The 26,863-nt window shown below is 50.3% G+C and overlaps 3 protein-coding genes across 5 annotated transcripts; 2 read left to right on the forward strand and 1 right to left on the reverse strand.

Annotated features, from left to right (window-relative positions):
* Nucleotides 1-9,614: 9,614 nt before the first annotated feature.
* On the reverse strand, nt 9,615-11,040 carry LOC117654512 (trafficking protein particle complex subunit 2-like protein). The gene is made up of 6 exons (XM_034401184.1): nt 10,907-11,040; nt 10,453-10,625; nt 10,236-10,323; nt 10,065-10,144; nt 9,839-9,907; nt 9,615-9,759 (listed from the first exon to the last, which is right to left on the reverse strand). The coding sequence occupies exons 1-5, from the start codon at nt 10,964-10,966 to the stop codon at nt 9,862-9,864; spliced, it is 447 nt and encodes a 148-aa protein (XP_034257075.1). The 5' UTR covers nt 10,967-11,040; the 3' UTR covers nt 9,615-9,759; nt 9,839-9,861.
* A 207-nt stretch (nt 11,041-11,247) lies between these two features.
* On the forward strand, nt 11,248-17,167 carry LOC117654510 (START domain-containing protein 10-like). 2 transcript variants are annotated; one of them, XM_034401181.1, is made up of 7 exons: nt 11,248-11,389; nt 11,497-11,679; nt 11,760-11,907; nt 11,999-12,151; nt 12,479-12,600; nt 15,506-15,628; nt 15,713-17,167. In XM_034401181.1, exons 1-7 carry the CDS (start codon nt 11,372-11,374, stop codon nt 15,791-15,793), a joined length of 828 nt encoding a protein of 275 aa, XP_034257072.1. In that variant the 5' UTR covers nt 11,248-11,371; the 3' UTR covers nt 15,794-17,167. The 2 variants fall into 2 exon arrangements, with proteins under 2 accessions (XP_034257072.1, XP_034257073.1); XM_034401182.1 differs by lacking the exon at nt 12,479-12,600 and adding an exon at nt 14,093-14,214.
* Nucleotides 17,168-17,309: 142 nt separating this feature from the next.
* Nucleotides 17,310-26,654, forward strand: LOC117654508 (galectin-9-like). 2 transcript variants are annotated; one of them, XM_034401177.1, is made up of 8 exons: nt 17,310-17,674; nt 22,172-22,681; nt 23,634-23,722; nt 24,019-24,226; nt 24,302-24,520; nt 24,607-24,695; nt 24,794-24,949; nt 25,030-26,654. In XM_034401177.1, the coding sequence occupies exons 2-8, from the start codon at nt 22,187-22,189 to the stop codon at nt 25,658-25,660; spliced, it is 1,887 nt and encodes a 628-aa protein (XP_034257068.1). In that variant the 5' UTR covers nt 17,310-17,674; nt 22,172-22,186; the 3' UTR covers nt 25,661-26,654. The 2 variants fall into 2 exon arrangements, with proteins under 2 accessions (XP_034257068.1, XP_034257070.1); XM_034401179.1 differs by lacking the exons at nt 17,310-17,674; nt 22,172-22,681 and adding an exon at nt 22,698-23,559.
* The last annotated feature ends 209 nt before the right edge of the window (nt 26,655-26,863 follow it).

A 26,863-nucleotide genomic window follows, 5' to 3' on the forward strand; every position in this document is an offset into this window, starting at 1 on the left:
AGGGTCACGACGCATAAAATGGACTGAGTGCCACAAGCAGCCAAGCAGGCAGGCAGGCAGCCAGCCAGGCAGCAGCCAAAGCACGCAGCGCGAAGCAACAGGGCCGCGTGGCTCAATAGGCAGGGCAGGGCTCAGCCTTGGCAGCCCGACGGCGGCCGCGTCTGTGTGTGAGTGAGTGTAAGCATATGTGTGTGTGTGTGTGTCTGTGTGTGTGTGTTTGCACTTCGGCTCGTGTCTTGTTGAGGGCATCTTGGGATCCCTCGAGAGGCGATGAATCAAATCCACGGCGTGTACTATAGTCTGCTGCGCACGGATTAGACAACACGGTCCTCCAGAAGCCCGTTAAAATCGAGGGGTGAATCACTAGTGTACTCATGTGTACAAAATTGCCCGTACTCAGTGTACTCACAAGTTTAAAAAGGGCGAAATTCTCTAGTTTTTCAACCGACTTAACGTTGAGTGCCGTTAAAAACGCTAAATAAAGCCTTAAAACGTTTTAAATTGTGAAATTTATGAGTAAACCAAGGTGTACTCACCCGTACTCATGTACTCATGTGTACACCAGAACGCTGAGTGATTCACCCCTCGGTTAAAATAGAGCTTCACGTCTTCGCCGCATAAAATACTGACTTTTGGGCTAAAATACTAACTCCTCGCGCCATCCTGCCACTAGTTTCGATAGTGCGGCCGCAGGAGTTCACACAAACACACACACACACACACACACACACACACGCACACACACACACACACACGAGTGCCTCCAAGTTGGTCCTGGCCGTCCGGGCTGGCGCCACCAGTAGCGGTACCGCCCCGGCAGCCTCCGGTAAAGTTTAGTCCGGAAGCGAACGAGAAACGGCACAGTATTTATTCCGGCTTAGCCACGCGCTAGCGCCCTCCGAGTAGAGTGGCACCTTCGAGCCCCGAGCACGCCACCTGGCTGGCCGGGCCTGGCTTCCTTTCGTGATTTAGCGAATTTAGCTTGGAATTTATCTGCAGCATTGACTCGATATCCATGCGGATCCAAGTTCCACTGTTTTCATCTACGTAAATTGGCCATACGCATTTTATTTTATTTTGTCCTGTTTTTAGGCACGAAGTAATTATCCTATACGTAGCGTATCCCGCAGGATTCAGCCTCACCGAGATTTGATTGCGTGGCCCCTTATGCAAATCGGAACCTCTCTATAGGATTTTGATGAGATTTTGCAAAGTGGTAGAACTCTGAGAGGTGATTTCAATGTTGTAATATGGTTGAAATCTGTACGAAGAATTTTGATAAAATTGCCGTCAAAATCACCGTTTCCATAGCAAAGTGTTTTGCTCCTTTTTTTTAAATTTTGAGGCAGGCCTTATTTATACATTTATAATGTTGTTTGTTTGGACTACCCGACTGGCCCTTTCTAGCCGCAAAGTGGGGCAAGAACTCGGTGCAAATGCCGATGCGATGGTGCGCCTTTCGCCAGCACCCTGCCCGGCCTGCCCCCCAACGGGCCCCCTTTCCTCCAGCTGCTGTCTCGCCTCTTTTGCAACGCACGCAGTGACGCCGCGCGCGGCCGCGGCCTGTGCAAACACACCAAACCAAGCGCGCGAGGGGGGAAGGGAAGGGGATGTTTGCCCTGTCGGCATTCGCCGCGCAGCCGCTGCTCGCCGCTGCTGCATAGGGCTGTGGCATTGCCTGCCGCTACTTTTTGTTTGTTCTCTTGTTGTTGTTTCATCTTATTATTTCATTTTTATTTATTTTTTCTGCACCCGCGCGACGCGTGGGACACTCGGTGAAAACCCTTTCGAGAGTGCAGGGTTTTTGAATTACTTTTCCGTTTTGTGGTAATTACCTCGTTCTCTCTGTGTTTTCTGCCAGATAGGCACGATGGGCGTGCGGTATACCCCGCGTCAGGATCTCTATAGCACACCCCTAGGCAGCCCCAGCCCCACGGCTGCCCCTCGGCCGGGCCCTAGCGAGTCACCGCGTAATCGCAGATCAATCCGATGCAAGATTCAAGCCCGACCCTTCCGTGGGGCCTCCTATTAGTAGTGTAGCCCAATTACGTCGTTTTTGCGTCAGCTCCCCCGCCAACCAACGAGGGCGATGGTTAGGTCAGATTGCAGGTGAGGGTGGGGTGCTTGGTTGGATTCTCTGTGATTCTAGTACATGTTTAGATTGTAAAGCTAGGGTGGATTCTTAGTCCTTCGGTAGGTCATATTCATAATTAGGTTGGGCTCTAAATTAGGTGAAAGTTGCGGGTAGGGTAAGATTGCCGGTTCCTGTACCGCCACACGTCGCGGCCCACGCCTCCTCAGCAAAAGGTTACTGCGATAATAGGTGCCAGGGGGACGTGGCCCACATGCAGCCCAGGCCTTCGTGGAAACCAGGCAAGCACAACGTGTCACTTGACGACAACCCTGCAAAGTAAATTGCCTAGCCGAGACGCGCCACTGAGCTCTCCTTTTTTGTCAGCAGCGTCCCGCCCAACCCTTTCCCGCCCAACTTTCCTCCTTCCCAACTCGCATCCCCCTCCCCCTCCCCTCGGGGTCCCCGCCTAACCACTTGGCGGTACCTTCCCGCCAGGCCCTTCCTCGGCGATTTCACCAAAGCAATTACCGCAAAGTTTACCCTCTCTTATTGCAGGGACCTGTCTGTGTGCGGCAAAGATGGAGAACCTCTGGCTGATAAAGGACATTTTGACCGTGGTGTGCGGCGCCACGGCGCCGCGCCTCGCGGGGGGAGGGGGTAGCATCCCCCAGGACCCTGCCCGTACCTGAAGGGGTGGGTGGGGGGCGGCAGCTCCTCCGGGGACTGGAGCGGGCATCGCTCACGCTGCACGTGAGCCCTTTAAACAGACTTCCATCACCCGCGCTGCAGGCTGCGTCCGAGCAGTCTCTCTCGCACTCACGGGGCGTCCCGTACGGACGCGAGAGAGACATAGCGACCAGGCTCTTTCCGGAAGCATGGTCTGCAGCCTGCCCCGCCCAGCGTAGCCCAGCGTAGCCCAGCGTGCCCAGCGTGGGAGGGAAGCAGTATCCGAGCGAGGGCGTGGGTACCTCTCGGAAAAGGTTGAGAGTTCGTGAGCAGACCCTAATTCGGCCTCATCTTCCGACTCCCATATTTATTTAAGGGTTAGTGTTGTTTTTGTGTCTTTTTTAAAAACAGTAACGAAACGCTTGTGCCTCCAGGGACGGAGCAGCGCCGCCCACGTAACTCGCATCCCCGCGCGGAAAGCGAGGAGGAAACCGAATATCCGTTCGACGTGCCTCGTCGAATCGGGGGGAACGAAAAGGGACAAAAAAAACACACAAAAAACGGGTACCGCCACGAATAAGAGAGTGAGTGTGTCACACTCAGGGGGCGGAGGCTGACATGGAGGTCGCACGGACCGACGTGCTCGCAGCGAGGGCGTCGAAAGGCCGCGTGGCGAGGGGGCAAATGTGGGGCAAGAGAAACAGCCAGCATGGCATTGATTCAGGCCCACAGACTCACACACACCACAGCCGCGGCCCAAAACTCGCACTACAGTCCCGCAAAATCCTTTCTGGACCACCGCAAAAGTAACGGCCTTCTCTTCTTCTCCTTCGAGTAATCGTTTATCGAATCGCGCGTGCGCCTCTCTCTCTCTGTCCCTCGTATTTACATTTGACACGCGTGCGCAAGTCGACAGAGCGCGCGTGCGGTGCGTGCGCCAACTTTTCTTATTCGCAGTTAAACGGTCGCCGACTGCGAATAGGGCTGGGAGCAGGAAGGCGGTGGAAACGGCCGCCAGGCAGCCAGGCAGGGCGTGAAGAGAATTCAACTTGAAGGTCGGGTCACCTGCCGAGACGTGTGGGCGGAGGGAGGGCGTGTCTCGCCCCAGTGACACCGCGTCGGCCCGCGTCGCCCCGCGCCGCCCCGCGCCGCGGCAAACTCGAGCAAGAGAGTGTTACGACAGTGTAACAACGTGCAGCGCCACAGCGCCTCAGCGTCACACGGTTGCCGCGCAGTGAGCGCACGGCATGGCGGAGCGTTCTAGACTCCAGACTATGTTTGTCCTCCTCTTGAACTCGCAGAGCAATTACTCCTGAAAGGAAGCCAAAAACAGGCTGCAGGTGGTGCCGCGTTGCCTGGCGTTGCCTGGCGTTGCCGCGCGGGGCGCTCGGTGAAGGTCGTGTGGCCACACCCGCTGCCGCCACGCTGCGCCGGGGCCGCCTCGCCCGCCTGCACCCTGAATAAGGCTAGTTCTGAGAAGCCGGCGCGGAACTTGGGTAGACATCAAGAAACCCGAAAGCAGCCCGAAAGCGGACACGGGGCGACGGAATGGCGGCGCAACGGAACCCCCACACCGTCTGCGTCGCCGTTCCGCCGCGAAACTCTCATGCTCGTTGACAGAGTCGTTCCCCCTTTTCCACCTGTGACATAATACGCATCCTCGGAACGGCGAGCAGCCCCGGCCGACTCGGTGGCGACATCCAGCTAATGCCGGGACGGCCGGGACCCTCGCCCTTTTTCTGGTGATTCCTCGAGTTGTTCGCAGTTGTTTATCAACACAATGCAACGCGCGCCCAAAGTTTGGCACGCCTGCTCCTCGGAGGCGGGAAGGGAGGGGGGAGGAGGTCAGAATAAGCCCGAGGGGACGGTATGAAAACAACATTAAAAGTTGCGGGCCGCCGCGCCGGCCAGCGCTCCAGCGCCGCAGTCTTTGGGTCATTTGATAACAACACGGCCGTCGAAATGTATCCGCGATTTCACAGAGCGGCGCTGCGGCGCTGCCGGGCCGTGTCGAGCAGTTCCGCGAAAAAGGCGGGAAAGGGAGGCCTGCGGGCAGCCCATGGGCAACCCGCCCCCCAAGTGTTTCCTTTTCACGTCTGCCGCCCGCTTCTTTTCTTTTTTCCCTGTTTGTTCGCAAGGCCGCATATTTCTTCGCTTATGACCGCGTTGTCAGCCTGGTAAACAGGCGGGCTGGCTTGTTTCGGGCAGAGGGAGGGAGAGGGAGAGGACTGCAGGGCTGCGGCGTCAGCCTACGTTCGAGCGGGTAGGCAACCAACCGCACGGCGGCGTCGGCTTCCATTTTGTTGCCTGCTTCGCCTGCTTCAGGCGCTCGCAACCACGACCACGCACTCGCCGTGTCTGTGGCCGTTCTGGTTGTTTTGCCGTCGGCTTCCCCCACCCCCTCTCGGCTCTTGCCGCTGGCGTTCCATTTGACCGCGAATTAGTAACGGCCAGTAACGCCACGGGGCGAGGCGGGGGGCACAGCCGGTTTGAAAACGATTCCACCGGGCAGGTGTGATGAGATGAGAGCCATCGGGGTGCAGCGCGACGTCGTGCAATCTAAAAGTGCCGCCCACAAAAATTAATTTTGCACCGACAAATGATTGGGCTGAAAACTACATTGCGGTGAGTTCCATTAATTTCAATCCCGTCAATTCACCACCGCGTCAAGAGGGGGTACCCCTATAATTGAAATTGTGTCCCCGTCGAGGCGCGGACGGGGTATTGCCTGGAAGGCAGGGGCAGCCCCCAGCCCCCCCCCCACCACACACACTCACACACAGGCGCGCGCGTCGGTCCTGGAAAATTAATTTCCTTTCGCGGACAACAGACCAAAAGGGGCAGGCGGGGCAGGTGGCAGCCGGCCGGATGTATGTGTGAGGCTGGAGGCTGTGAGGCAGCGGGGCAGCGGGGCAGCGGGGCAGCGGGGAAGGGCTTGGATGGGCCGTCCCACCGTGTCCTTCCTCTCCGACCGGCCCGGCCCTGCCCCGGGGCGACGCTCCCGCCCAGCTCGGGTTCTCTGGCTGGCTGCCTTTTTTTGGACGAACCCCCCCACCCGGGTTTCTCTGGCGAGATGCCTATTTTCGGAGAAATCCAACCCTGGTTTCTGTCCATCTTCGGCGGGGCTCCTGGGCGCACTGCGCACCGGCGCCAGTGGACATCGTTACCGCGTTATTGCCCGGGTGCCGCTGCTGGCCGCTGCAGGCGCTCCGGGCGGGGCCGCCGCCTCCCTGAAGGCCGGGCAGCCAGTCAGGCACAGCAGCGGACGCCACTGGGTGATTAAAGCACGTGCAGGCCTTCAATCTGCCTCCCTCGCACCTCCACTTGCCACCCCGCGAGTCCAAAGAGAGACCACGGGACTCTTTCGGAATGAGTCTGCTGCAGCGGAGCGCGGGCTCCTCTCTCGTCGATGGAGCTGCTTCCCGTTTCCGATGCGAACGTGCGTACAGTCGCGGAAATGGGCAGGCTAGACCAGGACGTGAGAAACCCGGCTACATTTTCACTCGGAAATTTTATCAAAAATTCAAAGGAGCTATGGTGGCTGTCTAAAATGCGTCGTTTCGCGCCGCCAAGCTCTCCGGTGCGAGTCCGGTAGTAGAGGGGGTGAAATCTTGCTACTGCGCCCCGGCCGCCCCGGCCGCCCCGTCCCGGCCTATCCGCCATGGGCCTTGCTGCCTTGCTGAGAGAGAGGACGTCACACGACCGCACGCACACACTAGTCGGTTAATAGGGTTCCCATCTCGCTCCGCTCCTCTGTTTTTATCTCATTTCCCCCCGGCAGACGACGGCATGGCACGGCACGGCGGCGACCCTCAAGCCCCGCCGGGACGCACCGCAGAACCCGCGCGTCACTCAGTCCCCCTCTCTCTCGCTCTCACTCGCAGCCGCGGCGAACGACAGCGGAGAGTGCTCATTTTCAGACGCCTCGGGTAGCTCTGGCCCGGCAGCTTCGTGAGCCGTGTGCCGTGCCTGGCCGTGGCCCGGGAGGGACTCAGCGCAAACGAAAAGTCCGGGCGGGAGGACGAGGACGACCAGGATGACGCACCGTGCCGTGCCACGCCGTGCCACCGCTGGGACAGTAAGTGGTTGTTAACGTTATTACGCAAACGCATCATGAAGGGTTCAAATTCCTCTTGGGGCTCCGCCGGCTCGTCCGTCCGCCGGTTCCGCTGCCGCGTCCCAAAAAAAAAAATACGATTTCAAGAAATCCTAGGAGTCACGAAGTCAATTTGATTATTGTGTAAGAGTGTGGAGAAAGAAAAGAAGTTGTGAAGTTGTGGCTCAGGGGACGACCAATGGCAGTGGTACCAATGTGGTAGATGTGCCACCCGTCGAAATTTAAACTTGACAATAAATAGAAATCAAAATGCTGGTAAATTCAAAAAATTCCAATGCTAATGTATTCCGCAGTGTTCTAACAATGGAACATCTTTAAAGTCCATTATTATTAAAATGTTCTTGGCAGAAAGCAGGCAGTAAATTAATTTTCACGGGTTGGCAACTAGTTTCTCGGCGTCTGCGCCCTTGCGAAAATCGCGAAGCTGAAAGCACCAGCAGTCGCGCATTAAAACTGCCCATCCATTGTTGCTGACGTTGAATTGTTTGGCTTGTTTCAAAAGGCTATGGTTCTCTAGTCATGTTTTCTTCAATTCTGTGTAATAGTTCTCCCTTACAACGTATCAACACCACGACGGTTGGTTTGACAAACTTCATAAACTCGGGAGGGATGGTTCCGAAACGCGGGTGAGTCTTGTTCGAGGAACATGAGCACTGCAAGTCGCGAGGTGGAGCGAAATGGTCCTAGTGCTAACTGAATCACAACAACAACAAAATTGTTTTATTGACAGAAAAAAAAGGAATATTTGAGAAACTGTATGTCAGAAAAAAAGAACTTTTGTTTTGCTAATTTTCTGTGAATATTTTTTTAGAAAGTCATCACACAAAAATTGAAAATTTGTTTTATGAATTTTCATAAGCAGGAAACAAAGAAAAAACATGAAAGAGAGCAAAATTAATACAGATTTCAAATGCTACAGTTGGTTTAACTGTTAACAGGTTGCAAACCTACTGTGCATGTCCAAAAACACTCCAATCAAGAAGTATTATTGGCTAGTTCTACCCGAAAAACTGCGTTCAAACCGACACCAATTCTATTGTTGCATCTTGTCTACCTGCAGTCAAAGAAATTTTTCATTTCGAACGTGCTGATTTCAGCTTTTGGAGTAAGCTGTACAGACCCAAAAAGAAGCTCGGCTATTGGTCCGCCCCGGCTCGGCTCCCCCCACTCCCTTTTTTTTCCTTTGACGAGTCGAGTTTTGCCATGGAAACGGCGATTTTGACAGCAAATTTCTCAAAATTGGCCACCAGCTTTTTAACCAGATTTCAGCATGAGAATCAGCGTTCAAAGTTCTACAAGTCTGCAAAGTCTCATTAAAATCGTATAGAAAATTTCCGAAATGCATAAAGGGCCACACAAATTGAATCTCGGGCCGGCTGAATCCTGGGTATACTATAAGGCTACTTCGTGCCTAAAAACCGCCAGCCGCCGCTCTCTCTCTCCCTCCGCAGTGACTGGCCGCTGGGAGTGACGGAGACGGGGATAGCTTTCGCACGCGACATCGGAGAGGCCGCACGCTGCTGTCCCGACCGCTATTATTACTGCCGCCCTGCGACGCCCAGCGATGACTCCGAAGGGTCGTCGCTCTGTCTCCCTCGCACCCCAACGGGACGCCGCATGAGTGCGACAGAGTGATGATACGATCCTCCGGACCCATCGCTCGGCAGCCGATTGGCCGGCGACCGCGCAGTTTCTCCTCGTCGTCATCGATCAGTCGCAAGCAGTGCGAAGCGGCGCTTCGACAGGAGTCCTAGGACATGCTAACCCGGCGTAACCTAGCCGCCCGCAGCGACCTCTGTAATGCTCTATAGTCGCTTATCGGAACTAAGTGTAAAAATTGGAGAGCCGCCGCTTCCGGTCGGGCAGCCGGACCGGCCGCCCCGCGCGAGGGCCAGGGGTGCCACCCTTGGTGCCACCGCGTGGACGCTGCGGCCCCAAACAGCCCCAAAATGCACTGTATTATTCAGGCCAGGGCAAGGGGTGGGGGGTCGGGGAGCTGAGGGGGGCCGACGGTCGTTTGTCTCACTCAAGCAGGCGGAATGCGGAATGGTATTGATGCCAGTGGCGTTCATCCCACCAGAGACCACCCCCAGGGCGGGGCAGGGCGTGTACGAACAGCTAGGTGTGCTTGATAGGGGAGGGGAGGGTTAACGGTACCGCGATGGGGCGATGGGGGTGGCGGGTGAGAAGTGGCAGCCGGGGATCGTAAGATTGGTGGCAGGGGGAGTCTCTAGCCGGAGGGCCCCAGCCTGAGTCTCGGCGGAACGGCGGGCAGCGGCAGGGCGGTGATCGAGGCGAGGCACCGCCGCACGGCCGGCACCGCGTCGGGGGAGCGAGACATCAAAGCCAGCCCAATAAGGCGGTGCCTGGCAGTCCTGGCAGTGCCTCGAAACGGAAACCCCCGTAACTGAACACGCCCCCGCCTGGCTCGGCCCGCTCTGCCTGTTACGTGCTTGTTCCCCCCCCCCCCCCCCTCCCCCAAATGGTTGGAGCTCAACGAGGTCGCCGGCCGCCGGGGCCGCTGGGGGCAGCGCGCAGCGCAAGCCTCCAACTCTTTGATTTCCAGCTCAAGCTTGAAAGGTCGGCAACTTGAAGCGCCTGCGCAGCGCTGCGCAGCGAGCACCACCCGGCAGGACCGACAGGCAGTCGGTGTCGTGTTTTAGTAGGGACGGCCCAGGAACAGCCACGCGCTGCCTCGTCTTGAGGGCAGCTGGGGTCAAGCTGGGAGTAAGGATGGAATAACAGGATCTCGGCTCCTTTCAGTTTGTACAAAAAGATCTATTTACCAACAAATTTTTAAATTATTTACATAAAGAAATTGAACATGCGGCGGTTTACATCTGGGTAGTTGAGTGAACAGCAACTCTTTGGTGAAAGACTGTTGCAGCCCCAAAGTGCAATCCTGAAATGAAACAAGTCAACTATAAGCATGTTGGCTAATTACTAGCTAGTACTTAAAAAAAAAATATTCTTTAGCTTGCCTGTAAATTATCACCAGAGCACATCACGGATTGCCACTCATTATACTTTTCACGACACTCTCGAATTTTCTGGAGGAAAGAGGAAGAATTAATGAACAGTGGAAGTTCACAGTAACATGACTCAAAGAATGAAAAAATACAAGCACATCATTTCTAAGTAAGATAAAAATAGGAATTACATTTTAGAAGTTATGTTATGATCAAATGGTGAGCTATTTCAACTTACTTGGAAACAATGTGGTCTCCAGGAATGTAAAACGGATTGCATACAACATCAGTATATGCTGCATGTAGTCTTCTAAACATCTAAATACAGAAACAGAAAAAGACAGGAACCATTAAAACAAATTTCAAATACAGACCTATGCAATGACAAACCAAATTTGCGTCAACTCACCTGTCTTACTTCGTTGTCTCTTAACGTAGTGTTAGTAGCTTCAACTATAACAATGAACTTGATTTTAGTATTTGTGACATATCCAAATCTTCAGAAGTGTCAAGGAATGAACTCTAAATCTTAATAACACAAGGTGGCAAAACAGAAATGGCTAACACTCAACGAACGAATGAATGAATGAATGAATGAAACAATTTTATTGTGTCTGAAAGGATACATTTTATGCTCTTCGGTGGAGTGCAGGAGTCCTAAATAAAGTTCTCGGACATCATTGTTTGATTTCCCAGCGAGTGATAGCTTTTCTTCCACAACATCTAACGCTGTATGAACCTTGTAGTGAAACTGCAGTTCATTGTCGGAGTTTAGGCACGATACATACTTGGGAGAGTTCTGTAGAAAAAATAAAAACTTATCATCAAGAAGAAAACAACTTAATCGATGAAAGGAGAAAAACCGTCCCAAAACAGGATGGAAATCGAATCAGTTAAAAATCTGGTGCTTTTAAATGCACCTGGCTGTCACTGATGGTTAGGTTATAGTGCGGCACTTATCATCGTTGAACAAGAAAAACAATGTGACAATTGAGCTCACACGTAGGACTGAAGCCACTGACACTTTCCCTATATTCAATCTGATTGAATACAGTTTGGGAACGTCAGAAACAAAATTACCTCCTTCCCGATGACAGCTATGCAGACCGCCATATTTGTTGATGACCAGATTCTGTACATAAGCGTTTCCTCAGCTATTCGCAGACACAGAAACTATCCCCAAACAAGACAGAATTTTGAAGCAGAAAGCAAATTGTCAAGCAACTTAAAGTGCAAGAAAGTAAATAGTTTCGTTTTAAAAGGCTGTCTCCAGATCTTCCTGTGAAATGCAGTGGGGTTTCTAATCCAATGAACTGGCAGCCACATATGGCTGAAGAAGCTAGGGGGAAAGCATGACAATATTGATCTTTTGGCTGACCATCAGCTGATAATGGAACTGAACAGACATGATGTGTAAAACGTTGCTAAATCGGCAGATGAGCTATAAGCCAGTACCTTTGCAACAAAACTTGTGCAACACCATGTCAGGATCCAACTTACGCTTCATGTCTGTGTAGTGTATATCTAAGAACAGGAACTGCAGACATGAGGAAGTCCATCAAAGTAGGTTAAGATAGTTTCACACTATGTGATTTGTTATTCATGGGATGATTGTGTTTCTTTTTTGTTTTCTTTCCATTTGCCAAGTTTCGTTTTCTTTCGTCACACAGAAAGCAGAATGCAATTGCTACTCTCAAATGGACATTGGAGAAGTGAAGGTAGCAGATGATCAAGATTTCCTGAACCTCAAGCATTTGGTGGAGGATGAACCAGGGTGGACACTTGAATTTAACAAGGAAAACACAAAAGTGTGGACCAAACCAGCTCCAACCACAAGCTTCAAAATGGTGAAGGTAATACCACAATGTAATCTATACTTGAAGTCCTCATATAGCACGGATCAAATGAGCGAAACTGTTACATCTTGTCTCAGGTAAATGCTATATTCTCCAATGTCGACCCAGACGTTCTGTATGATGTGCTCCATGATCCAGAATATCGCAAGGTCTGGGACTCCCATATGATTGAACAGCAGGACATTGGCTCCCTCAACCCTAACAATGACCTTGGCTATTATGCAAGTATGTTCAATTATTTAATCACAATGTTGCCTGTTGCCTGTCGCTCATGCTCCTAAATAGCTACTGATTCATGTTATTTTCTTTCTTGCAGTGACTTGTCCATCACCTGTTTCTAAAAGAGACTTCGTACTGCAACGGTCTTGGCTAGACACAGGGCAAGAAAAATACATCATCAACCATTCTGTGTTTCACAAAGGTTTCCCACCGCGGAAGGATTTCATTCGAGCTAAGTCCTACATTACAGGTAATAACTAATTATTTGTTAAAACATTAATACCATTGATGCAAAATTCAGTGAAAACTGTCGGAGCTTCAAGCCTGATTTGGGAGAAAATTCATGTTATTTGTTTTCAACAAAGTACTACACTGGATTCACCTCAAGCATATCACCTAGAAACACACACCTGCTACACAACATTTTTTTTTAGCTTGTTAAAATCTCTTTTTTAGTGTTTCAGCAACACAGTGTAATATTCTTTCGCCCATTTTATTCACCCACCTCATGGAAAAAATGGGAAGTTGTTTTTGTCCAAGGACTTCTGTCATTTATTTGAGAGCATGTGTCTTACAGGGTTCTTAGTTCGCCCCTCCAAGAATCAAGGATGCTACTTGGACTATGTGTCACAGTCTGACCCCTGTGGAAAGCTGCCCTCTGTCCTCGTCAACAAGCTTACGCAGAAAGTTGCACGAAAGGTGCTGATAATATTTTTGTAGCTGTGCATCCCTGCTCTAGATGTGGCTGCCTTTTGTGTTTTGCCTTCTCTTAACTGTGTGCCAACTGCAATCTGCTATAAAAAATTTGAAATCTTGTGCCCTTATTTTTCTTATTTTGTGCAAGGCAAGATCGCTGAACAAATTATGTCTTATTCAGTCCAGGGTTTGTCTATTTATTATTCATGTCTTTTCTGTTATGACATTTGAAAAAAAAAAAATTAGCCTTGCAAGTATTCTTGCCCATTTTTTTTCAAATCTAGATATGTTATAATATTTCAGTCTTTCCAAAAAGCTTGGTAACTGTATTATACCGGTAATTTGGGTGTTTCTTATTTTGTAGTACGAATCGGTTTTATTATGTAACAACCCTGCTGCTGTATATATACATTGTGTATCGGTACTTTGATTATGCTTTTACTTGGGTTGTTTCCTTTCAGTGTTCTAACTGACTTACTCTCATTGACTGTAGAAAGCTTCTAAATTAGATCAATGTGCAGGCTAAAACTTGCCAACGTGTTCAAGTTAAATATCAGTTGCCCCTTGTCGTGGTACAGTTTGGCCTGTACTGTGTAGAGTGTCTCTACTCTAGAATGATATCTTTGCTACTGTAGATGTGTGTTATATGTGTGTGTTGGCTGCCTATGTGCTAATATTACCGTCAAGGCCTTTTGAGGGGCAATAGAGGGGCCTATTGCCTATTTTAACAGGAAGGTACAGAAGAAATGGAGAAACTTCTCCTTTTCATAAATCATTGATAGCACCCCAAGAACTTCTGTAAAAAACAACCACAAGCTTTTGAATGTTGCGAGCATGTACCACAGCAACTTAACTTTTTCATAAAGAAAACCACACACCTCTGTGCAAGTTACTGTTACATCACTACAAATTCAAGTCACAGCTGTCGCTCATTATTCCAGCCAAGAACTGCACAAACCACGGTTATGGTTATTTTAATTTCCTTTGATTTATTTAGCCTTGTTTGCCTCAGTTTTACTTTTGTGCTATTGCTGTACTGTTTTACAGTTGTTTCATTTAAAAACAAGTTTGTTTTCATTGGGAAAATTTTCTTCTTTTACTGATTTTTTTTTCTTTATGTTCTTGGAAACTGAAAAATGCAAACTCGTGGCTGTCAGTCAGTGCACTGTCACCCCTGTCCCTGTCAAGCTTTTAACTAATACTTAAACATGTACATATATTATGAAAAAGATTGCAACATTTGACCATTCACTCAACATTACACTCCAAAGTTTTGACAACCAAGCAAAAGATCAACCACATTTTTTGTCTCTTTCTTATCCAACTTTCTTCTGCTACCTGTCAAAGACTAAAATTTTAAGTGTTAGTGGTAGATTATTTTGATTGAATTGTGCTGTTTCTGTTTTGATTAATGTGTATAAATTTTTTAGGCGTAAAGTGGACTTCATTCTGGTTGAGCTTGTACGAACAAAGGTGACAGTGTGTGTGGTTGCAGGATACATAGTGCGTCCGTTTGGTCCGCGCGGGTGCCGCGTTGACTTTGTGTCCCAAACGGACCCGCGCGGCAAGCTGCCCCCCTGGCTTGTCAACCGAGCGACTCACATGGTCGGACCTAAGGTGCCTCAGGCGTTTTCCTCTTTCATTATTTTTGTTGTTTCCGTTGTTTTTTTGTTCTTTTGCTCGCTCTTCACTGTGTGTTCGTTATGACCATAGTTCTCATTTTCTTCGACGTTTTCAAATTCTAAAAAATGTGGCTTGATATGTGCACAGATAAGATGGACTATAGCTTTTACTCTTTTCTTTTTAATTTGTTTTCATTTAAGTTTAGTATTTTCTCACCTAGAGAAATTTTTATCTCATGCATTTCAGGTTTCTAAAGTTTTCTCTTACGTTTTTGACATAGGGCAAATTGTATTGCCTTGGCTTGGCTGTGATTTTTTTGTCAGACAGCCTTAGTTACCAAAGTGACTTAGGCTGTCTTCTACAGCCTCAGTGCCTCCATGGAGCACCCCTTCCCGATTTTAATCTAATCTTAAGTGGTACCTGTTTTGACGTCAATATTGTCTACGTTCTTTGAGTTACTTTTCTCTTAAAGGGTTTGAACTATTGTGGTGTGAAAAGGGCAGTACAGTGCTTCATAAATTTAACCAGCAAGTTGCAATATTTAGGTGTGTGGCTTCTGTCTGTGACCGCAGAGCTAACTATTATAGTCAGATGTTGGTAATTACATGTGATTTTAATCTTATGTTTCAAATTATCAATGCTTGTATTTATGCAATCTGCTTCAACCGCTTTCAGATGGCTTTCTATATTCAGCACTTGTCTACTGTTTGAATATTTATTTTTTTTCAATGTTTATTTTTGTGGGAGAGAGAGAGAGAGAGGAGTGCTGAGAACATTGCAATGATAGGAAACATGACAATATAGATGATTCAAAATTGATCTTCTCTTATTATTTGAAGAAAAACTATACCTTCCATTATAAACTATTATTGCTGTCTTCTCCTTAGTAATGCATTCAGTTAGTTTCTTCTGTTCTTAGCAGAGGCTGTGTAGTCTGTGCATGTCATTTTAGCAACCTAACTTGATATCAAGTGTGCCAGACATGTCCTATTTTCGGGGCATGGATGCTTTGTTTCACAAAAAGTAGCAGGCTGCTCCGTCTGGCACGCTGTTTCAAGGGAGGTTAATTAATAATGCAGTTTGTCTACAACCATAGCATTACGATCTACACCTTTATTTAAACTTAAGATGTTTTAAATAATTCTACTATCAATTATCAACATGAAGGTGTTCTCTTTAAAAAGATGGAACTTAATGCGTTGGTTAAATTGTTGGTCTGCTGCTTCAACCTGCCATCATGTATCAACCACCTGAACTAATGGATTTGGTGCCATTCGCCTTCCAGATGGTTGCAACGCTGCAAGAGGCATGCCAGGGGTACCCTGAATGGAAAATGAAAAACAACCCAAACTGGAAACCATGGCACAATCCAGAACAAATGACCAAGCCTCGTGTGAAGTTGGAAGATGTAAGATCTGATGATTAGTGAACTCAAGCACTTCAAACTATCTGTTTAAAGGTTATAGTATTTAAACTTATTTCTATTTCACAGTGCAATCCAACACCTGCTGATTTACAGTTTGCTGCAGAAGAAATTGTTGGAGGAAAGTCAAGCAGTAGTCGGAAAAAATGAAAGTAATGTCTTCCGATTTATAAGATACCTGCTATCTCTTGGCATCATTTAAATCCCAATATTATGATGTTACTTAAATCTTGAGGTTTATATGTGTAGGGGGCCTACATGCAAATCACAGGGTCCATGAATGCATTTTTTTTTTTTTGCCTGTCCCTTGCATGCTTTGTTGATAGCAAATTTCTTTGCAAACAATTAACCATCAACCCAGCAAGACGTACTGTACTTCATCTACATCGTTGAGTGATTTTGGGGCTTAAAATTAAATGATTTACTACAAATGTTATCTGTGATAATATAATCTGTTATCATTTGGTGTAAACCTTCTAGATCTCTTGATCAGTTTTATTCTGGTTTTCATATTTCAAAATAGAATGTGAATTTATGAGTCGTTGGTCTATGATAAGTGAGCCTGCTTGATCTCAAAGAAAGGGCCGGCAGTTTTTGTGGTGGCGTGGCTCACAGATTCACTTCATCAACCAACTTTTTCTTTCATTAGGTGAACTGCTCTACATATCATCTTTGGACCTAGAATTTCTCGTCTGAATTACTATCAAGTCTGTTCTCCTGCTCCTTCTTCCCCCTGTAAAGCTTAAGACTGTTGCTGCTTCCCCCCCCCCTTTTTTTTCCAATTTTTCTTTCTATTCTTGATTGAATAAATTGGTTAAGCCTCCCTTTCGTGGGGCTATCTCTTCCAAAAACTCAGGCAGTACTGTGGAGCAATAGTTCACTCTGACCCTTTCAATTAAAAAACTAATTTAACATTTAAAAATCAATTCTTGTCGTATCTTCCTTTATGTCATAACTGTATGCCGCTGTGTTCGATATGTTTGGTTTCGGGTGGTAATTTTTCTATTTTAGATGTTAGCTGGCCATCGGCCTATTTCAGCTTTTTGAAAAAATGCAATGAATCCTCAATCGGCAGTAATAATATGACAGCAAATAAATTACAGTTACAAATTGATTTTTGTTTCTAATGTGAGGAAAGGACAATCTCTCTTGTATGTTTGTCAAATTTCTGTGGACATTTTTTGATGATTGTGTGCGGGAAAATGATGAAGGGATATGATTAGTGATTATGCTCTGTGTTATAAAGGAAGTACAATACTTAAAAATAACCGCCTTAAAAGGCCAACTTATACTTATTCAAACTTAGAGTATTAAATGGTTGTGCTATTTTCTGCTCGAAAGGCAATATTCCATAAACTGTTATTACCTAGTCTGTGCTAAAGTGCATCTCTATTTACCCAGTATTATTTTCAATGTACATGTTTTGCTTTGGGGTCAAAGCCCAATTTCTTTTCTCCTTATGGAAGTGTTACAGATGCCATGTTATAACCAGGTTATTGAAAAATAAAGAAAATTTGGTACCAACCAAACGTTTTAAATATACTTCCTTCAGCGCCCGAATCCTGGTCACCCTAGAGTACCGGCCTCCGCTTGTTGGTGGGGGCAGAGGGACAGGTGGGAGGGGGAGAGGGACGGGGAAGGCTAGCCTGGCAGGTCTCGGTCTGAGGTTGGGTGGGAGCCCGGCGCGGCGCGGCGCGGCGAACGGGCCATCCCAGCCCGGCCCGGCCAGCAGTGTAGTGTATCGTTAGCCACCAGCTGGGCACCACCTGTGTGAACGTGCGCGCTTCGCGGAGTCCACTGATCCAGAAGTTATCGTAGTGTATCGGTCTAACCACCACAGCGTCGCCACGTCGTCTACGTCGTCGAGGCCAAGACACTCGCGGGGATGAACGGGCCGTAGCGGCAGCAGCGGTCTGTTCAGCCAGTGGCCGACAGATCGGCTAAGGCAGCGCGTCGTCTGCACCAACAAAACGGAAACAAACAACAACAACTAGCAGGAGAAGAAGCACAGAGGCTGCGCGGAGCAAACAGGTGTGTGTGAGTGAGGGGAGGGAAAAGGGGGAGGGGGTCTGGGTGGGTGCTCGAGACGATCCAGATGGAGGGTGGCAGCATCCTTTGTCTAGTCCCTTCCGCGCAGGGCTCGCCTTTTGTCAGGTCGAATGTGTACTCAACGCAGGGGCAGCAGCAAAGGTTCTGCGAGAAGGAGAAGTCTGACCACTCCTGTTTCCCCGTGGCAACCCGCCGAGCTCGCGTGCCAAGCTACCGGCTGGATTGCCTACACTCACGGCGTAAAGATAGGCAACCCGCCGGGCTCGCACGCGCACCTACCGGCTGGGTTGCCTACACTCACGGCGCGAAGGTAGGCTACCCGCCCAGCGCGCCTGCAAGTCCACCGGCTGGGTTGCCTACGCACACGGCGCGAAGGTAGGCTACCCGCCCAGCGCGCCTGCAAGTCCACCGGCAGGGTTGCCTACCCTGTCCGATAAATTTGTCCAGGCTGGCCGGAGCCGTTTCGATTCGATTCGATGATAGCGCCGTCCTTGGGGCGTGGATGGTTGTGCCGGGGGGGGGGGGCACCGTGCAATGGGCCGGAGCTGATAGTGCTGTGTAAGGGCGCACCCACGGGACGCACCCATAAGGAGAAGCCCCAACGAATCATCAGACCGCTCCAACTCTTTCCCGAAACTGCAATGGTGTTGTTTTCTCGCGTGGCCGTGGATTGACGCCAGGCGAGGGAAGACGAGCCGGCCACCATGCCACTTTCTTCTTGACCTTTGCGTGTGCTAGACAATAAAGTTGTAAGTATTGATTTCCGAGATTGCCACTCCCTTGCCACTCCTCCCTCTAATAAAGGCCTTCCCCCACCGTGTAAATATGCAGCCAGGGGTCGCTGACTGCCCGGGCAGGACTTCCTGACCGCCTTCCCCCCTTTTTTATGCGGTTGTTTTGCTGCTGTAATTTCTGGCCCCTGTCCCGAAGGTGCCCGAAGGCCGAAACGCATTCTCCTCACGAGCGGTGTTATTCGGTTCCTGGAAAGCAGGGCCCTTCCGGGCAACGCACTGGAAGTATCGCATGACGTTGTTGGTAGGACTGCTTGCGCTTGGGGCGCGGCCAGCGCGGCCGGGTGGGCACACCATAAGCCAAGCGCGCCCCTGCACTGTCTCTGTCTCTCTCGCACCGTGCGCCGCGCCCCACGAGTGCGAGAGAGACAGCAACCCGACGCGGACGCCGTGTTTGTTTGACGTGGCGCCTTCCGCGTTCGAAAACAAACACGGCCGAGAGCTCACGCCGCGCGCGGCGCCTAGCGTCGCCGTGTCGCACGCCGCGCGAATTTGACGCACGCGTGTCGAGCGGCAAGGTCGACCCGAAATACCGAAAAACGCACGTGCGCCGACCTCGCGACCAGGCCTGGGTTCAAATCCCGGCGAGGGCCCTTTTTTTGCGCGGCCACCCTGCCCGCCTCGGAGCGGCATCGTACGGTAGTTTGCACCCGCCCGTCCCGTCCGTCTGCACAACCCTCAGCCTCTCGCTCTCGTTTTTGGCGGTGCTAAGCCTTTTGGCAGCCGGCCGGCAGCCTGCTCTCTGCGGCGAGCGCTTGGCTCAGGCTTGGCCGCGCTTTGCGCGTGACGCAATACTCTTATTTTCTAGTGGCGCGCAGCCCCGCTGCCCCGCGTGAGGACCAAAGCAGACCGAACGCGCATTCCTGGAGCGGGTGTCGAACCCAGGTCCGCCGGTCGTGGAGGATTTCCAACTCGAACTTGATACCCAGCGCTGCGGAGTAAGCATTGACATAGACAAACAGATGCTGAGGGTTGAAAGTTTTGCCCCGCTAGACGAATTCTCGGCTGAAATAATGAGCCGTCTGCGGGTTGTGATAAGCAGAGGCTTTCGACACGGATAGCGCGGGAATTAGGCAACCCGCCAAGCAGCCCCTGTTAGGCCGCGCGCGCGCCCAAGTAGTACGTTCCCCCGGCGAAACCCTACCGGCCGCAGGGGTATCTCGCCAGGCACCCGTCGGCCAGACCGTCCACGCCACAGAGTGCGGCTTCGCCGGGCTTTGCCCAGGGTGTTGTGTGTAGAGTTGGTGCACTGCCAGGCTGAGGCCAGGCCCTGGCCAGGCGGGGCGCGGAGGGACAGTGAGTGCTTTGAGCACGTGCTCGTAGAGCCAGGTTTACGAGGTTTGCCGGCGTGGAGGGCCGAGTCTATCTCTGTCGCACTGCTTGGGCTCGAGCAGGGCGCACTGGCGGGAAATAAAAGCCGCATTTAGAGGCCGCCAACGAGGTGGACGGCGGGCGGCTCGCCGAGGTCAGTAATGGCCGAGGCCCGTAAACAGCAGACTCGTCTACGGGACGTCCATGAGTGCGAGCGAGGCAGAGCGACGAAAACAGTGTGCAGGGAGTACTGTTTGGGCTGGTGCGATGCGTTCGTTGCCACTTCCCAGTACATGTTGTGTACACCCTGGTCTTCCTCGCGCCGATCCATAAATAAACGATTCGGTGTGGTATTTGAACCCCGGACCGCTCCCGCGTGACTCCTGCAGGACCAGTCAGGTCACGCGATCGCTTCCAGACTGCCTTGAGGCGCTTGAGACGGTAGCGACACCCGTCAATTGGCGAGGCGGGGCGTGGTGTGGCGAGCGGCCAGGCCGGCGAGCCAGGCCGCTGGGGCCTCCTCTCGAGGGTCCGCATGCAAGTCTTCGCCACGCGCCTCACACAATACGCTGGCACGCGCCGCACGCGCTGTCAAGGATAAACGCCTGTCATCGCACTGTCATTTTCCATTCGTCAAAGTCTCAGCTCTTTTTCTCGCGGAAATTACAAAGCTTATGTAGTATGCCCAAAGTACTTTGTTCCTAACAAACTGTGTGTAAGGCGCCTTAGTTTGTGAAGTGAGGGACGCTGGCTGGTTTGACACTGGCTGACGCGCTACGTCGCCGGACAAGTGGGCCAAGGATGGTCTGCCGAGGCAGTGGACTTCGAGTTCGCTCTTCGCCGTGCTTCTCCTTGGCTGGTCGTCAGTCCGGATCCAATTGGATCCGGTTCTCGACCCATGTTTCCCTTACCCGCTGGCTCCTGTGTGGACGTCTCCGCGAAGTCGAAGAAGGCCGGCGTGTGGAGCACTGAAGGCAAGGGCACACAGACAGCTTGTAGTATCCGCCGGCCCATCCGGCTGCAGCAGGCGGCCATGATGCGGCAGCACGCTGTTATCGGTATCGTTACTACGAAATGCTCAAGTTGGGATCGCCACGCCGTGTCCTGCGGAAACTCACACCACCCACCGTTTGCGATTGCGGTGATAGGCTGACACGGTGCCGCGCATGGTGGGCAACCCAGGCAACGCGAAAGGGTTGGCAACTTCAGCCACAGCCTGCTGGGAAGCTCATTGCCTAGGACAGTTTGACGTTAGCGAACCTTCCTACACTGGTGCTGGTCGTTGGACTGTTCAGCCATGTTGGATGGAAGGTCTATGAGACTGTGTGGTGAATGTCGTCCCGTTTTTTCCCGCTCGATCATGGTGCTTGATGCCTTGGTGCCGGAACGTCGGGCGGAACGTCGATACCGAATGGAGGTGGAAGGTGACAAGCCGGGCCGGGTTTTGGCGGTGGGTCGAAGTGCGGAGGCTACACGCTAGGCCCTCCCTGAAATAGCGGCGTTCACTGTGTTTGCCCAGGTGCCTTCCGCCCCGCTGGGTGTACATTTGGAAACGTCAACCATTTCCTCGCATTTACCACCGAGAGGTTCTCGTTTGGCCGAAAGGAAATGTCGAGGCTGGAGCTTCACCGCGTCTAAGACAACCTGGCGTTGCCTTTGCTTGACCGACGCTGCAGGCTTGCCTCTCACTCTCCGCCAACGCCAAGCCCCTCTCTCTCCCTCTCTCTCCACCTCGCCGGGCAGACGACCTCAATTACGCCGTCGGTACCCTAGGCCCGTCCTAGGCCCCGTGGTGTCAACGACCTCGCCTGGAGCTCGCCGCGTGCCTCCACTGTCAGTTGCAGAACGGAACAAATCCGGCGGCTTCTTCGCGAACCGGAGTCCCACCGATTCTTGAACGAAAGGCGTCTGTCTGCTTATCGCTTTCGCGCGCTTTCCCGCATGGGATCGATTGGGACGTTTGTTGTTCATCGGCATACTTCAGGCTAAGCCGGCGGGCAATGAGCAAACAGTTGCGGGTTTGAGACAGAGAAACGTGCCAAGGTCAAGACCGGCGAGCCGCGCCTGGCCGCGCCTAGTGCGGTCTGCCGGCCCGATGGGTACTCGTCTCGTCCGCCAGCCCTAGGCCAGGCCGTCGACTCGACGTACGTGCACGTGTACTTGTTCACTTCGACGTCGTCGAGCTCGCTTCGTTTCGCGCCCCGCTTCGGGAATGACCCGCAGCGGGGCCGAAGCGCGCGGAACTCGCAGCGCACTCCCGCGGCCACTTGCCGCAACTCGGACGAAAACATGACGTAAACCCCTCCCCGCGCGCCGCCCCGCCCCGGCAGTGCCAACGCACCGCACTCACATTCCCGGCATGCTTCTTGTTTTGCAGACCCCACGCCTGGCCATGGTGCTCGCGACGACGGCGGACTCGAAAGCGCGGCCTCTGGACGCGAGCATGAACAAGTCCAGGACCAGCACCAAGTCGCGGACCTCGCGTTCGTCCAGGGCGCCCAGCCGCAGGGACAGAGCGCGCGGCGGTTGGTACTGCTGCCCCTGCCCACTGACAGCCCTCCGCAGGCCGTGCGCGCCGTGCGGTGGCGGTGGTGGTGCAGGCCCCGAAGAAGAAGGAGGACTCTGGCCCGCGCCGGCGAGGTTCTACTGCTGCCGTGCTGACTTGGTGGCCGCCATGGCCCGGGAGCACACCAACAACAACGACTCGAAGGCCAACCGACCCGCCACGATGGACGACGACCCCTTCGGCGACGCCGTCCTGGTGGACTACGACGACGACGACGACCTGGAGGTGGCCGAGGAGGCGCTGCCCGACGACACGTTCCGGGAGGTGTTCGACAGGTCGCACCAAGGCGACGCGGACGAGCGGTGGCGCGTGCTGGAGCCGGTACGTCGCAGTCCCTGCTTCTAGCCTGCTTCCAGTCCGGCTCAGGACCGAACCGGATGCCCACTCACTACTTCCGGTTCGCGCCCCGGAACGGTCCACCAATCATCGCCTCAGCCTCCAGGGCTCCTTCCCCTCCCCACAGTGCGCACTTCGGCGCCACCGGCCCCCCGTGGAAGTCCCTTTTGGCTAGTTTTGGCGGCCTAACCTCAAAAAGAGATGAAACGCTGCTTATATAAGCGCAGCTGGTGACGCCCCTGTCGATTTTAAGGGGGAGGGGACAGGGCGGGTGAGGGCCGGCGGTCGCGGTGTCTCGGGTTGCACACCTCATGCACCGTGACGTCACTGCCGCCTTTGTTGCCGTACTACGCCGCGCACGCCGCGGCACCCGGTCGTATCTCGGAATGAGTCATGGCGGTCCGATAGGACTGCGCAAGGCAGATGCCTTCCCTAGGCCTTCCCTTGGCGCCAATGCCGAAAATGAATGAATGGAATGTTGTGATGGTGTGGGCGCCGCCTCGGGTCGGAAATCGTTGGGAGGGGGTCCGTTCGGGAGGGAAGACATTACCCGCCGGATGTACGGGATGAACTGCAGCTTCAGTCTGTTGCTTTCACATTTGACAATCCGCGTCCCGTGTCAGATCCGATGCGTCTTGTTTTCTCGCTCGACACGATCCCAGCCATCCCATCGCTCAGCTGAGTCCGTTTGGCGGGAACGTGTTGCCTGGCAACCGGTCTGCTGGACTTGCGCGCCGAGTCAGGGGCCTGCACTGCACGCACTGCACGGCCCTACACTGCATTAGTCCTGCCTTTGGTCCCCCGCCCCACCACCTTCACCCGATGCCTTCATGCCACTCTTCAGGCGCCGTCCGAACCATTACGTGAGACGTCCTTCCCCAGAAGCAGCATACTCTCGACAGTGTTCTTCGTTATCTAGATTGCTTTTGTGTTACAGGATTTACCTTACATTGAAAATCTGCCTCATCAGTTGGACGCTGGGCGGGCCATCGTGGTGGACCTGACGGTGCTGCCTGATGCATTGGGGTGAGTCAATTACCTAGAAACATGAGACTAGTCTTATCGAGGGGGGAACAACTACCCACATTCATTGTACAAAATTAAGAACACATTCCCACATTCTGGAGGAAAAACCGCCTGTAAGTAGGCAACACGCGTGACAAATACAGCAGAAATCTTGCACATTCTAACATTCCCACACTCGTACACTAATTTTCACAGTGGGTCACCCCTCGAGTCTTATGCTAAAAACTTACTTACAATTACTTCAATTTTTAAAAAAGACTAAAAAGTTACAATTATTTTTCACTTTATACTTTCAGATTTGCTATTAATCTGAGCTGTGGAGCTGGGGAGACCCCTGATATCGCCTTCCATCTAAATCCTAGACTGGACAGATGTTACGTAGCCAGAAACAGTCGTACGAGAGGATACTGGGGAGAAGAAGAAGGGGCAGCCCTTGGTGGCAGTCCATTCAAACGAGGTCAATCATTTATTATTCATATACTTGTTACTGCAACTGGATTTAAGGTAAATGCTATACTATATTTCCTTTCCTTCTTAAAAGTGAACTCTACTAACGAGTCCTTAATTGATCTGTTTCAGGTTTCAGTTGATAGGATGCATTTTTGCAATTTCCCATTTCGGATGCCTCTTTCTAAAGTGTGTCGCTTGGAAATCCATGGGGATATTGTTGTGTCTGCCATTCACCATACAAGGCTGCAAGTGTATCCTGACCGGGCTCTAGATGCTCTGCCTGAGCACTCTTTTAGTACAATACCCACAGATCATGCAGTCCCATGGAGTTTGGACATACCAGAGAAGGTAAGCCAAACTTGTTTTTGTCAGTGTCTTTGTTGTTCATTTTACCATGTAAAGAAGATTTGCCAAAAAAATTCTGCTTATTTTAGGAGAATCTTTATTTTGGACGCTTCAAACCCAATCTATCTTCAGGATTGGAAATAACTATCAAAGGAAGGATGAAGCTGCTCCCTCAATCGTAAGATATTTACTTTACCCATAATCCTATAAATCTATTTTAATTTCCCTTTAAAAGTTTGAATTCTTGGTAAAACTTCACAAAATTTTACATGACAGGTTTTATATAAATTTGCAACAAGGGAGCCAACTGTGGCCACATCCAAATGTACACTTTCACCTCAATCCCAGATTTGCTGCTGAGGATTCCGAACATGTTGTTGTTGTGAATGGTTGGATGCATGGTTCATGGGGAACAGAGCAAAGATACAATAAGTATGAGATATTTTTTTAAAAAAAAAGTAATCTTAGTACGGATTTAAAAAAATTTTAACCACTCATGATTACCTTTTCAGGTGTCGCTTTAGACCTGGGGAACCATTCACCATTGTGATCTACGTGGAGGAACAAAGATATCGTGTCATGGTTAATGGGTTGCAACAAGCTGCTATGCCCCACCGAGCTCCACCATCCCTTGTGGACACACTTGTTGTGCGGGGCGACCTCTTTATAAACCATGTGAGCATAGCAAAATCAGGACCTGCGCCTGAACGGTTGCTAACTCCTGCAAGTCCAACAGGAAGCTGTGAAAGCTTCACCCACATTCCTGACGAAATTAGTATTGAAACCATGCCTAGTCAAGAAAATTTTTCCACATTCACAAAAATGTTGTCATCAAGTGAAGTGAGTCCTAAGGTGGACTGCCAACAGCCAGTATCTGTTAAGTCACCAACCGTGTCTGTGGAAGAGAAACCCTCAACTTCTGTCCCTAGTGCTCCAGTCAGCAGTGAAATTTTGACTTCTGTCTCCACCTTTGAAAGCAAAACTATTAACAGTAGTGAAAGTGACTCATCACCAGAAGATAGCACTCTAGCAACACCAACAACTACAGCTGAGAAAACTGTGAACTTTGAACCTGCAATTGGATCAGGTAGTGGTGAATCTTTAAAATCGGATGGCAGTAAAAGTGGTGATTCCAGGAAGTAATGACAGAGGTAGGGGTCTGAGGATTTTATGCAAACAATTTTATATTGTTCTGTTACAGAAACAACTAATCCACTTCCAAAAGCAGCTTTCTCTATTTTTGTAATGGCTGTTCTTTATGGTGGGTACATTTTAAGACGGTGATTAAAAAAATAATGACACCTGTGTGTCTGTGTGATTTTAATGATTTGTTTTCTATTTTGCACCTAACATGACAAAGCATGCTTTTGGAAAGTGGAACAGTGGACATCTGTAATCATGACTCAAATGTGATAAACTTGGCTTGTAGGCTCGTGAGTGATATTAATGTATAAACTGCTTTCCAGAATATCAATTTAATGCAATTTTATCAAGCAAAAACAAAGAACTTTTTTCCATTTTGCTAAAAGATGATCTGCAATAGATTTGTAGAACCTTAAGTTCCTATTTTTTGATGATTGTTCTGAAATATGACCAATATGATTTTTTTTCTACTAAGAACTTTCTCCAACCTCTCAGCTATTGTGTTTTTGTTTGGTGCCAAGATGACTGAAATTTACAAAAGATGAATTGACATTCAACAGCTGCTGCTTTCTTATATGCTTGTGTCTTTATGTGAGTGGATTATGCAGTATTACATCAGCTATTTGCTTAACTTTTTATGTTTAGTTTTATTATTATTATTTTACAATATTATCCTCATCATCTGCTTTTGCAATTTTGTCCTGTCCAAGATTGTTATTAAGTTGCACAGAAAGTTTGGAGCAGCACATATCGGAGTATTTAGTCTGTGTTTGTTCATTTTTAATGTTTGTGAAATTTTTTAAAGAAACTTTTGTACAACACATGTCTGTAAATTTTTTACAATGTTATTGTTTTTGCATCATATCATATCCAATCATATCACCCTATCACTCAGTTTTGGAACAAACCTGGTTGTAATGATGCCCCCCTTTTTATAAAGGACCCTGTGTTCTTGTGATCTGTTTATGAAATATAAGTTTCAATGAGCTCTTTACTAGTGTTTATTTCTTATTCCTTTTCTCAATTTACTCTAATCTTTGAGTGGCCCAACGTTACAAAGGAAGCAGTAATGCCAAAATAAACGGAGGACACAGGGAATGCCAATATAAACGAGGGCAGAGAGGGAATGCCAAATTAAACGAGGGCAGAGAGGGAATGCCAAATTAAACGAGGGCAGAGGGAATGCCAAAATAAACGATGGCA

This window comes from Thrips palmi, unplaced genomic scaffold (assembly GCF_012932325.1).
Source record: "Thrips palmi isolate BJ-2018 unplaced genomic scaffold, TpBJ-2018v1 HiC_scaffold_10, whole genome shotgun sequence".
NCBI lineage: Eukaryota > Metazoa > Arthropoda > Insecta > Thysanoptera > Thripidae > Thrips > Thrips palmi.